This window comes from Rana temporaria, chromosome 2 (assembly GCF_905171775.1).
Source record: "Rana temporaria chromosome 2, aRanTem1.1, whole genome shotgun sequence".
NCBI classification, from domain to species: Eukaryota; Metazoa; Chordata; class Amphibia; order Anura; family Ranidae; genus Rana; species Rana temporaria.
The window spans coordinates 99,982,217-99,996,056 of NC_053490.1; the positions used below are offsets into that span (position 1 = coordinate 99,982,217).

General features: G+C 46.0%; 1 protein-coding gene across 1 annotated transcript in view; it reads right to left on the reverse strand.

The window, feature by feature from the left end:
• Positions 1-10,498: 10,498 nt before the first annotated feature.
• The window catches only part of LOC120929272 (hydroperoxide isomerase ALOXE3-like), a 32,587-nt gene continuing 29,245 nt past the window's right edge, over positions 10,499-13,840 (reverse strand). Inside the window, exons 10-14 of the mRNA XM_040340597.1 lie at positions 12,344-12,513; positions 12,111-12,232; positions 11,850-11,950; positions 11,504-11,671; positions 10,499-10,857 (exon numbers count right to left, since the gene is read on the reverse strand). Coding sequence (XP_040196531.1) covers positions 10,678-10,857; positions 11,504-11,671; positions 11,850-11,950; positions 12,111-12,232; positions 12,344-12,513 — 741 coding nt within the window. The 3' untranslated portion in view covers positions 10,499-10,677. The remainder of the gene's footprint in view (positions 10,858-11,503; positions 11,672-11,849; positions 11,951-12,110; positions 12,233-12,343; positions 12,514-13,840) is intronic.

A 13,840-nucleotide genomic window follows, 5' to 3' on the forward strand; every position in this document is an offset into this window, starting at 1 on the left:
ATATGGGTGGGTAAAAGAGCACGTAGTGCATTTCACAAATTGTGCAAGAATAGGATGGCCGGGGGCATGGGAGTTCCCTCCTTTGCTGACTACCATCTAGCGGCTGTTTTAACACAAGCTAAAAGTTGGTTCCCAACCCAGACAACCCCAATATGGGGACCCCTTGAGCAAAACCAAGCGCCAGGACGGGACTTGGCAGCGCTTCTGCTGGCAAGCCCATTCCTCAAAAGCACACAAAGGACCTTAGCACCCCCTATGGTAGCTACTCTAGAGGCATGGAGGAACTTTGCCTCGGCGGAGCTACTTTCAATTCCTATGGTGGGTTTGGACATACCTATCTCCTCCTTAGCTTTAATAATACCCAATTTAAACCTGCAGAGGTGGACGGTGGGAGGTGTACAGTGGATTTCTGATATTCTAGAGGAGGGGAAACTGAAACCCTTTCAGCAATTACAAACTACATACAATCTCCCTAGTTCGGAACAATTCAGCTTCCTTAGAGTACAGTCATTCCTCAAAAGTAAACAATATAAGCCCTATAAGATATTCTGGAAAACAAAAACATTTTTCACCTCTCAGAGAAGCAAGAGTAAGGGTATAACATTAATTTACAACCTACTTAACAACAAAGATATCTTTGTTAAGAGCAACGCCTTAATGGCATGGGAAAGAGATCTAGGTGGTCCCTATGTGGACGACCAATGGCTCAAAGCACTACGATACACACACTCAGCCACCAAAAGTGCCAACTTATGGGAACTTTATCACAAGGTTACTCAAAGGTGGTACCTAACTCCATCCAGACTCGCTAAGTTTGGTCATGGAGAATCTCCACTTTGCTGGAGACAGTGCTCACAAGTGGGATCACTGTTTCATATTTTATGGGCATGTGGGAAATTGGCTGGATTCTGGAGTAGCATATTTGCAATTATGCGCCAGGTTACGGGACTCGCTGTACACCTCTCACCTTCCTTAGCCATATTACACCTGGGCATAGAGGACTTTCCTCCTCCTTTTAGGAAATGCATCATACATCTCCTACTGGCAGCCAAGTTGGTCATACTGAGACTTTGGAGATCCAATGTGAGCCCCAAGGTAGAAGATGTGGTTAAAACCGTGTCTTTGCACTTCATGTATGAACGCATGCTAGCCTATTCGGAGGGCAGAATTACCACATTTCTTACTCAATGGCAGTCCTGGGTGGATTGGTACGACACTAACAAACTCCTATATTAAGAACGGTTATAGTATTAAAAACTGATAAATAAGTTGTAAATCTAGTTCAAGGCGAAGTGCTGGTTCCTTCCTTTTCCTTTTCCTTATTTTATTTTATTTTATTTTATTTTTCGTTATTTTTGGCTATTTTTGGCTCCCTTTGTTAAATTTGTAACCACGGAGTATGTTGCTCCATGTTCAACATTACAGTTTAAATCTCTTATATGAGTAGCATACAAATGCTCGTGGAGAGTATTGTTGCATACACTATGCAGCAATTTTGAGAGCATGTGCAGCTTGGAGGGTATAGGCCCGATTCCACAGGTCACAGCAAGTACCTAAGGGGTGACCTCTGGAAGATGGGTCCCAAGGCACGTCTATGTGTTACCCGCTGAATCGTAGAATTGCATTCCCAAAGCTGTACTCTTATTTTGTATTGTATAATACAGATGTCTACTTCTGTTGGACTTTGGACATCCGCGTGTACTAACATATGTATACCCACGACATGTTTTCCATGTATGTTTATACCGTATAAAACAATAAAAAATTATTGAAATTAATACCTACAGCAGTTGGGAGGCTCACAAACAAGGAGGTCAATGCACTCTGAAGCAGCATGTCCAGCAGCTATTCGAGCCAGCTACATCCATGGTGAGATGGTTTTATGGGATGCCGTTCATTTGCATACCTTATGCTTGACCTTCATGCCACTGTGTAGTTGTAGTCAGCGTCTTCCTTTGTGATATGAGACAACCCTAATGACCAAGACCTGTGGTGTGCCTTGGCCTAGCTGGTCGGTACGCCTAAAAGAGGGCATACCCTTAGATAAGAGAATGATAATGACTGATGTCTGAAATGAAATGAAAATATGAAATGAAAAAGGGGGACAGGAGGGTGGGTACCAGAAGCCAAGCCGACGAGGGACCTGCAGGAGGAGGAGAGATTTATACCTCCCAGACTCCTCCTACAAATCCAGGCTAGCCTGCGGCCAGCCTTCTGACTTGTAGTCAGCGTCTTCCCTCGTGATATGAGACAACCCTAATGACCAAGACCTGCGGTGTGCCTTGGCCTAGCTGGTCGGTACGCCTAAAAGAGGGCAAAAAGACACAAATGTAGGTAAGTAAAGAACTTTATTGAATGGATACCACTTAATGTAACAATGAGACAAACGCCCTGCTAACCTCCGTACAGGGTTCAGGAATGTATCTACTGTAGCAGGAGAACCTCCAGCGCCCCATGTGCTTAATGATATAAGACGGGACCCCCTGCTTGGAGGCTGCAGATGCTGCCCCAATCCTAAATGAATGCACTTTGGATCTAACCCTAACTTGGCGAGTAAAATCCTAATATGCGAAATGAATTGGTTTGAAGTAATAGGACGTGTAGGAAAGGGGAGCAGCGGGCTACTTGGAGGAGCGCCTGTGAACAAACTGCAAAGGGAGTCAAGCACTTCTACCGGACACCATGTACTATTGGTTCGGTAGTACTTGATGACAAACCCCTGTCCTGTTTGCCTATTCTTATTGTTGGGTAGCTGTAATTCAAAATGTTCAGGAAATCTGGTGAGACTCCCTCTGAGCAGAACCGCTGGCCTGGGATACTTCTCCGGGGCAGAGAAACCCGAAGAAGCCAAGATAGATAGCTGCTTTGAGAACCAGGCTAGGACCTGCGCCAAAAGGGGAAAGAGACAGTATGTCCGACATGTCACGGAAAATCTGACCCGTAACCGGTTGCCGAGACAACTGCGACCTCCCCTGGGACCTTTGGATCCCCTTCAGCATGGCTTTCAGCGGGTGAGCAGCAAAAATAGATGGACTGTCAGGAGAATGCAAGGACCTGAAATGCTGAATGCCTGACAAATAAATCTTAATGGTACTGGCAGACAAACCCAACTTACTGTGGCAATAAGCCACAAAAGACAATGTACTTAATGTCCCTGGGGCAACTACACGGATATGACGCCATGAACCTAAGAAACGTCTTCCAGCCCGTTGAATACACTTTCATGGTATTCCTGGACAAGGACCTGTTGGCCAGATCAATAGCCTGCGTCCAGAAAGCATTCAATCCATGACCAGCAGCGAGTAAGGGGGAACTGGCTGCCCCGTCCGTTCTGCCCCCGGATGCTGCAAGAAAAATTGAGGCATGTTTAGCCGGGATAAGGCATCAGCTGCACCGTTGAGCTCCCCACTAATAAACTCTCCACGAAAATGGAATTTGTACGTCAGGCCCAGCCACGTCAATCTACGCATGAACAAGATGATCAGCAGAGACCCTGACCTTCCTTTATTGACAATATTAGCCGTAGCCAAATTGTCAGTAACGAAAATGACAGTGTTGCCTGACCACCCCGGACCCCAAGTGACTGCCGCTGACAGAATTGGATAGATCTCGAACAAGGCTGACGTTAGAGAGAACTTCGGCAGATGGAAAACCTCTGGGGGCCAGTGGCTGGCCAGCCACTCCTGACCACAAATAGCCCCAAAGCCGACTGACGCGGCGGCGTCAGAGAACACCCTGGGCGAACAATCAGATGGCTGCGGAATGAACATGGAGATGCCATTCCAGTCGCTCAGAAACCGATCCCACATGACGAGATCAGCTTGGGCATCAGCTAGAAGCCTAACAGCTGAGTCAGGATCCTGATATTGCGGGAAAAGGGCCAGCAACCTGGACACAAAAGCCCTACCCTGAGGAATGATCCTCATAGCATGGTTCAGCATCCCTAGTAGCGACTGCAGCTCTTTCTTTGAACAGACAGGGGATCGGACAAACATCCGAACTGTCTGGCGTATCCTATCCAGCTTCTCCAGGGGTAGACTAGCCACCATAAGATGGGAATCAAGCGTGATTCCCAGAAAAGTGATGACTTTAGTTGGCCCTTCCACCTTATGGGCGGCTAAGGGGACATTTAATTCTGAAAAAAGTTCAGACAGCACCTGCAAATCCCTGGGCGGGACCTCAGGGCATTCCAATAGTAAGAAATCATCCAGATAATGAATTACCTTCTGACACCCTCTGCAATTACCCAAGATCCAGTGAAGAGCCTGGGCAAAGATGTCAAACAGGTAAGGACTGCTCTTTGACCCAAACGTCAACCTGGTGGCAAAATAGTATTGACCGCGCCACTTGATGCCGTGCCATTGCCAGAGAGCAGGACGGATCGGAAGCAGCTTGAACGCATCCGTGATGTCAGCTTTGGACAGCCAAGTGCCCCGGCCTAACTGAATAATCTGCTGGATAGCCAAATCTACTGAAGAGTACTTCAGAGAAAACTCCTCAGAGGGTATGAGTGCATTGAGACTGGGGATATGAGAAGAATGAGGCGCGGACAAATCATAAATTAACCGATATTTATTTGAAAATTTTCCACAGACTACCCCAATGGGGCTGACCTTCCACATACAGAATGGTGATGCAGAAAAAGGCCCAATTAGGAACCCCTTGGTCACTTCGGTCTGCAACAATTCGTTCACAATTGCAGGGTGATTGTCTGCTGACCTCAAATTCTTGCATTCGAAGGTCTCGGTGGGAAGAGCTATGAGGCCAGTGTGAAAACCTTCAGAAAACCCATCAAGCAGAAACTGCCTGACCGCTGGGGATGGGTGACTCTTCAGATACTCCCCCAACAAGGAAAAATTAACTTGGCATAGTCATGATGCATTGAGCGGCTTGCCCAGACAAGCGGTTTTAGGATGGGCTCTGAAGCAATTGGCACACACATGCAATAGTCTGTAATTGCAACTTGTGTAGTTATAATTGTTGCATAATTGCGCTTTACCAAGATACCGGACAGGCCTGCCCAGTTTATCTACCTGACCTGTACTACCAGGAAAACCACCGGCTGCCTGCTTGGAGGTTCCCATATGACTAGTAGGTTCAGGATTTGGACACCACGCTGTGGTATGCGCAGATGATTGGCAGCTGGCACACACGGGTGACTTTTGGTTGGCAAAATGCCTGCAAAAGAGCTCCAAGTCAATGTTGGCCCAACATATGACAGCCTGGAACTGGGCCCATGTAGCCGCCACTTTAGCAGAGAAGGAACGATGATAATCGTAAAAAGTAAAACCCCCATACTTGTGTGCCAAATCCACCACTTTGTGTAGGTACAGGTCAAACTCCTCCCTCCTACCCGGGCTGACTGAGCAGACAATGTCTCTAAAGATGCCAAAAGCCAAGACCAACTCCGGCACACTGAGCTTGCGGTTAAGCCTGGGGTCCTTGGTTTTGAGCACCACCGATACTTCCCCACAAGTAGTAGGACAGAGCCATAGTATTGTTTCAAGCTGCCCCATTAGATCAGGAGCGATTTCAACTTGGCCACTGGAAAAGATAAGAAGCCTATAACGATAGTCTACCATATTGTCCTTTAGGAGAGGCAAAATTGTATATTTTCCAGCCAGACTTTTGTAAAGACCAACTGTTCATAGGGGTTTGAAAAAGCACAATGTGGTTTGCATTCAACCACAGGCATGAAGCTTTGTGCCCCCCCCTCATCTCCTGAGCATCACAATTAGTGAGGCCACCTTAAAAGAGACAATTGGGTATAGCTGGCAACCACCATACAGGTTATGTTTGCACATCTATTTTGATCTTAAAGGGGAGTTCCAGCCATTTGTATGTTTATTAAAAGTCAGCAGCAACAAAAAGTGTAGCTGCTGGCTTTTAACCACTTAACCACCAGCCGCCGTCTACAAACGGCGGCAAGGTGGTTGCTTAACTGGGGGTCGCCGTTCTGAAACGGCGCCCACCAGAAGCAGTAATGCGCGCCGCCTCGGGCGCGCACACAGAAAATTCTGTGCGCGCCGGGTCTATGAGACCCGGCGCTACACAGATCACGGTAACTGACCGGCAACGCCGGTCTTTTACCATGTGATCGCGCCGTCCAATGACGGCGCGATCACAGGTAAACAAACCGGCGTCATCTGATGACGCCGGTTCCTCCCTCCTCTCGCTGTACCGATCGGTACAGTGTGAGAGGAGAGCGCGGATGGCAGCAGCAGTGTGGGATGGATCTGTGACTATTGCAGTCACAGATCCATCCATCCCTGCTCAGCCATCCCTGCATTAACCCCTGCAATGCTCTGCCTTCCCTGTGCAATACTCTGCAATGCTCTGCCTTCCCTGTGCAATACTCTGCAATGCTCTGCCTTCCCTGTGCAATACTCTGCAATGCTCTGCCTTCCCTGTGCAATACTCTGCAATGCTCTGCCTTCCCTGTGCAATACTCTGCAATGCTCTGCCTTCCCTGCGCAATACTCTGCAAAACACCCGCGCAATACTCTGCAAAACACCCGCGCAATACTCTGCAAAACACCCGCGCAATACTCTGCAAAACACCCGCGCAATACTCTGCAAAACACCCGCGCAATACTCTGCAAAACACCCGCGCAATACTCTGCAAAACACCCGCGCAATACTCTGCAAAACACCCGCGCAATACTCTGCAAAACACCCGCGCAATACTCTGCAAAACACCCGCGCAATACTCTGCAAAACACCCGCGCAATACTCTGCAAAACACCCGCGCAATACTCTGCAAAACACCCGCGCAATACTCTGCAAAACACCCGCGCAATACTCTGCAAAACACCCGCGCAATACTCTGCAAAACACCCGCGCAATACTCTGCAAAACACCCGCGCAATACTCTGCAAAACACCCGCGCAATACTCTGCAAAACACCCGCGCAATACTCTGCAAAACACCCGCGCAATACTCTGCAAAACACCCGCGCAATACTCTGCAAAACACCCGCGCAATACTCTGCAAAACACCCGCGCAATACTCTGCAAAACACCCGCGCAATACTCTGCAATACCCCCGCGCAATACTCTGCAATACCCCCGCGCAATACTCTGCAATACCCCCGCGCAATACTCTGCAATACCCCCGCGCAATACTCTGCAATACCCCCGCGCAATACTCTGCAATACCCCCGCGCAATACTCTGCAATACCCCCGCGCAATACTCTGCAATACTCCCGCGCAATACTCTGCAATACCCCCGCGCAATACTCTGCAATACTCCCGCGCAATACTCTGCAATACCCCCGCGCAATACTCTGCAATACCCCCGCTCAATACACTGCAATACCCCCGCACCAATACTCTGCAATACCCCCCGCACAATACTCTGCAATACCCCCCACACAATACTCTGCAATACCCCCCACACAATACTCTGCAATACCCCCCACACAATACTCTGCAATACCCCCCGCACCAATACTCTGCAATACCCCCGCACCAATACTCTGCAATACCCCCGCACCAATACTCTGCAATACCCCCACACCATACTCTGCAATACCCCCGCACCAATACTCTGCAATACCCCCGCACCAATACTCTGCAATACCCCCACACCAATACTTTGCAATACCCAGAAAATACTCTGGGGAAAAAAATGCGTTTTAACCACTTCCCGCCCACGTCATATGACGTCCTTGACTTTGTGCAGGGATATCTAAATGATGCCTGCAGCTACAGGCATCATTCAGATATCATTTTTTTCAGCCGGCGATTCTCTACACCATAAGAATGATCATGGCGGCTGTTCCGCCTCTTGATCGTTCTTACGGGAGGCAAAAAGGGACGTCCCCACTCCCTTCGCCCTCCGGTGCTTCTTCTGACTCACCGCTGCGATCGAAGCCAGGATAGTTTTTTTTCTTGTTTTTTTTCAGGCTTCCCAGCCTAGAGGTGAGATGTGGGGTCTTATTGACCCCATATCTCACTGTAAAGAGGACCTGTCATGCTATATTCCTATTACAAGGGATGTTTCCATTCCTTGTAATTGGAATAAAAGTGATCAAAACATTTATTTTTGGGGAAAAAACGTGTCAAACTAAAATAAATTAAGTAAAATGAACAATAAAAATAAAAAATAAATATTTAAAGCGCCCCTGTTCCCGCGTGCTCGTATACAGAAGCGAATGTGTACGTAAGTCCCGCCCACATATGAAAACGGTGTTCAAACCACACATGTGGGGTATCGCTGCGAACGTTAGAGCGAGAGCAATCATTTTGGCCCCAGACCTCCTCTGTAACTAAAAACATGTAACCAGTAAAAACATTTAAAACGTCACCTATGGGGATTTTTAAGTAGCGAAGTTTGGCGCCATTCCACAAGCGTGTGCAATATTGAAGGGTGACATGTTGGGTATCTATTTACTCGGCGTAACTTCGTCTTTCATATTATGCAAAAACATTGGGCTAACTTTAATGTTTTTTTTTTTAAAAAGCACAAAACTGTTTTATTTCCCAAAAAAATGCGTTCGAAAAATTGCTGTGCAAATACCATGCGCGATAAAAAGTTGCAACGACCGCCATTGTATTCTCTAGGGTCTTTGCTAAAAAAGCATATATAATGTTTTGGGGTTCTATGTAATTTTCTAGCAAATAAATGATGATTTTTACATGTAGGAGAGGAATGTCAGAATTGGTCTGGGTGCTCCAGAACGCCTGATGGTGCTCCCTGCATGTCGGGCCTCTGTATGTGGCCACGCTGTGTAAAAGTCTCACACATGTGGTATCGGCATACTCGGGAGGAATAGCAGAATGTGTTTTGGGGTGTAATTTGTGGTATGCATATGCTGTGTGTGAGAAATAACCTGCTAATATGAAACTTTTGTGGAAAAAAAAAAAAAAAAAAAAAAAAAAAACCTTGATTTTGCAAAGAATTGTGGGAAAAAATGACAACTTCAAAAAACTCACCATGCCTCTTTCTAAATACCTTGGAATGTCTTCTTTCCAAAAAGGGGTCATTTAGGGGGTATTTGTACTTTTCTGGCATGTTGTTAGGGTCTCAAGAAATGAGATAGGCCGTCAGTACTTCAGATGTGATCAAATTGATCAATTTTCAGTAATTGGTACCATAGCTTGTAGACCCTATAACTTTCACCCAGACTAAATAATATCCCAATTTTTTTTTTTTTTTTTACCAAAGATATGTAGCAGTATACATTTTAGGCCAAATTTATGAAGAAAAATTCATTTTTTGCAAAATCTTATAATAGAAATGAAGAAAAATTCATTTTTTTACAAAATTTTCGTTCTTTTTTCATTTATAGCGAAAAAAATAAAAACCGCAGAGGTGATCAAATACCACCAAAATAAAGCTCTATTTGTGGGAAAAAAAGGACAAAAATTTCATTTGGTTACAGTGTTGTATGACTGAGTTATTGTCATTCAAAATGTGAGAGCACCGAAAGCTGAAAATTGGTCTGGTTATTAAGGGTGTTTAAGTGCCCAGTTGTCAAGTGGTTAATAAACAGGCACTTACCTGCTCCAGCGCTCCAGCGACGCGCCGGCCGGGGCTCCTCTCCCCCCCTCCCCGGCGTCTTCATTTTCAGTGTGGGCACCCGGCCGTGACAGCTTTCGGCTTCACGGCCGGGCACCCACTGCGCGAGCGGCCCGGCGTCGCGTAATTGGCCAGGAGATCGCCTAGGACCTGTGACGTGTCCTAGGCGATCGCCTACAGCAGCCACTTCCTGAAGGCGATTAAGCTTAGTCGCCTACAGGAAGGAGGAAGTGGGACAGGAAGTCCCACTCGTGCTGAAGCCCCCACTCCCCCCCAAAAAAAAATTACATGCCAAATGTGGCATGTAAGGGGGAGAGGAGTGGGTTAAGAGGAAGTTCCAAATTTGGGTGGAACTCCTCTTTAAGGAGTAGACCAGATATGCAAGAACTACAAGTCTACAAAGCTACCTTTAATATGGTCTGTGGTGAGCAAAAGGTGTCCAGTCTCAGGCCGTACACACGGCCGAGGAACTCGACGTGCCAAACACATCGAGTTCCTCGGCCAGTTCAGCCCTGAAGCCGCCAAGGAGCTCGGCAGGCCGAGAGCTCCCATAGAACAACGAGAAAATGTTCTCTATTTTCTCGACGAGTTCCTCGGCGGCTCCATCGGGCCGAAAGTGTACACACGACAGAGTTTCTCGGCAGAATCCGGCTATGACCGAGTTTCTCGCCGAATTCTGCCGAGAAACTCTGTCGTGTGTACGGGGCCTCAGATGTCACTAGGCACATAGAGTGCTAAAAAGCAATGCTCCCAGATGGCCCTGGAGAGTTACAATACCCCCAAGAGGTTAATAACTAGATTTGCATGTCTAGATGCCACTGGATACCTAGAAACAGATCACCGTAGAATGGTTTGGTTGGACTCACGGTTATGAATTGCAATAAAGCCAAAACCAGCAGCCAAGAGATAGGGAAGTAGGAAAGTAAAAAAAAAAAAAAAAAAAAAAAAAAAAAAAAAAAAAAAACACAGACAAGCTATATACACACACCATTTTTTTTTTATTACTTATGCAAGTTAACCTTCATGTTTTCAAAGATCCCACTTTTGTGGGTTTTTTATATTGCCAATATCAATGCTGTACCAATACCAAAAAAAGGAGATAAGAGAAAAAACCCACAAAGATGCGCCCATTAGTTGAACCACCAATTCTGAAATTAGATAGAGACACTGTTCTCTATCTCACTGGGATCAAGGTAGGGATAGGGCAGATGCATAGTCTTGTCTCTCTCCTGTATGAATTTGGAAATCTCAGCCAGTTTAACCTGAAATTCCTTAATGAACTGCTGTGGGGTCTTTTCTGTAAAATGTATGTTATGGTAGTTTCCAAGACGCCTCTGTAAAAGAAAAAGACCATGATGAGACTTGCAATACAGTTACAATGTCATTACACATACTGAAACCAGGGGGAGGGAATCTTTGGTTGGCTGATGTGTCCAAGCTCTGAAAAGCTACCAACAGCACTTTTTAGCTTGCCATCAGCTTAATAAAGGGTCACAGGAGTGCAGAACGAACTGTGATCCATAGAAGTACAGCCAAACTTTGGCTACATTTCTCTTTCAAGCATCCCACAGTATAGGTATGCACTTTGCAGTACTATTACTACCTTTACGGAAGTGCTCTGCATCCACCATGATCACTGTGCTGCTGCCACCTTGCTCTACCCCTTAGTCACTACTGCAGTTGCCACCTCAGGACTGTTTATCCACCTGCACCAGAAATAAATAATGCTCCTGCCTCTTGGGTCCTTCTGCTGCACCAAGACCCAGGGGAATTACTTGTTGGCAATGCTGGGAGCGTGATCATTCTTTGGAAACTGCCTGCACAATAAAGCTGTGCAGGGCCACCCTGTTAAACTGTTGGGACCCAAGGTGTGGAGGCAGGCCAGTTCCACCCACTTAATCGTCAGCCCGGTCAAACATGAGAAGATCTGTATTGTCTATGTTGTCTGAGTATAATTTCTCACTGGTCCTTTATACTTACCCTGTCTGAGGGCTCATTGCCGAGTGTCCATACAGTGGTCATGCCAAGAGCTGTAGTGTTGAGATCTGGCAATGTCTTTAGAATAACTTGCATTGTTGCACCTTTAGCAGTAGGTGGGGGACTCCTCATAGTGGTGGGGCCATTGGGCATCCAAGAATAGATGTCATACTACAGGGGAAACCAATGGTTAGGCACAGCTGTAAGCAATTCAGGCTTTTTGCAGCCATTACTTTTTTTATTGAGGCCCATCAAGTATACATGGCCCCTCGTTTGCCAACATTCTCAAATTCTGGCTATGATATGAATTATGGTTGCCAAAAATTCACACCAATTTAATTCCACTTACCTGACCATTATTGACAGCTGCATGCTGGGCAGAACATGTGAAGATCACCATAGTCAGGTAGTTGATCAGAGAGGCAGTGGACCCAAAGGAAGATGGAAGTTCTGGGGGATGGGAATATGTTTTAGTACATGAGAACAAGTCCTAAATACGATTTCCAAAGTCTTCATATCCCACAAGTAGCTCATGTTGTGCTGGCAGACTACATTGTCTCCACATATGTAAACTTATGTGACCAAGTAATTTGTCACTTCAGAAACCTACCTGAAGACTTATTTTGAAGAAATCCTTCCTTGAAGATCTCAGCCACCCAGGCCTGAAGTTCAGGGTCTTCCATGACCATCATATCACTTGTGTAGTAGTAATTAATAATGTTGGAAACAAAACTTGATACAAAGACAAAATTCGAAAATTGACACAAGAGCACCACATGAAGAAGGAAAAAAAAAAGAAGGAAAAAAAAAGAAGAAAAAAAAAAGCCCCAAACACACCCCTACCTCTCCACAGCTGACCAGATCTTCATGCCATCATCCCTGTACAAGTAGTTTGGGATGGAATCCATTCCTCTACTTGCTATGTTATCAGGAAGACACAGGCTACAATAGGTTACCCCTTTCATGGCCTTCTTTAGGAGTACTGGAACCCCTCCATTTCCAGTCACCACAGCCTAGAGAATAAAAGGCAACTTGGTTAAATACGCAAGTCTTAACAGGATCCCAACATGTGGTGGTTCAAGGCCACGTTTCAGCAAAAGACCCGACTACTGCATAGTTAGACAAAGGAAAGTTGTATCTACATTATATTCTGGTATGGAAAAACTGGGGGAGAAACTGTGCTAAGAAAATAATGATCTCAAATCCCAAGTGTATGATGAGTGGGATAAATTGGTGAGCTGCAAACCTACTGAGAACAGAACAAAATGTGTAAAAAAAAATATTTGTCCAAGGATTAGTGTCCTCTCATTGTGGAGAAAAGAGAATTGGTGAGAACCACCACCGAACTGAAAGAAATGCCTGCTTACCAGAGCTCCATGATCCCCCCCCCCCCCACCAGAGGATCAGGAGAAACTTGAAGTGAAAAGCACGATCTGATCCAGACAAAACCCAGGCAGATGCAGTCCCAGTCAGCACAGGCCAAGAATGCTCAATGAATCCCGGGCTGCCGCTGGGAGAGCGGAGAGAGCAGCGCGCACAAAGGGCTCATCCTGAGCGGACGTGTCATCGCCCCAGGTAGGATGTGTGTGTGGTGTGCTGACTGCATCTGCCTGGGTTTTGTCTGGATCAGATAGGACTGCATCTGCCTGGGTTTTGTCTGGATCAGATGGCGCTTTTCATTTCAAGCTTCTCCTGATCCTCTGGGGGGGGGGGGGTGTCATGGAGCTCTGGTAAGCAGGCATTTTTCAGTTGGGTTGTGGATCTCACAAGTTCTTTTCTCCATAATGAGAGGACTCTAATCCTTGGACAATTATAGACTATTTTTTGCACTGGTGCATTAATTTCTCAACTTACTAATTTTGAGTCAATTTGTGTTTGTTTCATTCTATGTTCGTTGATTAGAATTTTTTGAATTTATGATCTATTTGTGAAGCATATGCTTCAGTGTAATCCTCCCTGCTTGTTTAAGGCTGTTAATGGTATTTACCCTTCTTCAGCCAGTCCTGTTTCAAATGTTAATTGCTCTAGTGTGTTGTGTGGAAAAGCCCTGTGTTTACTGGTTACTGTGATTAGATAAGTGGCTCATGTTAATCATGCTGATTGCTTCATTGTGGTAATTATCTCTCTATATGCGGGGTCGAGCTGTCTAGTTAATGTATTCAGTACAACTAGTAATTAGCGTCACTGATCTCATTGTCTAAAGAAATGTGTCTGATCAGGTTAAACATAGCGGAGCCGAACCGGCTAGATACTGATTAGTTCAAAGAAATATCCTTATTTCAAAGGATCTGTATTGAACACCCCCCACTGTGTGAGGGGGGGCGGAGATTGTCATTGTAA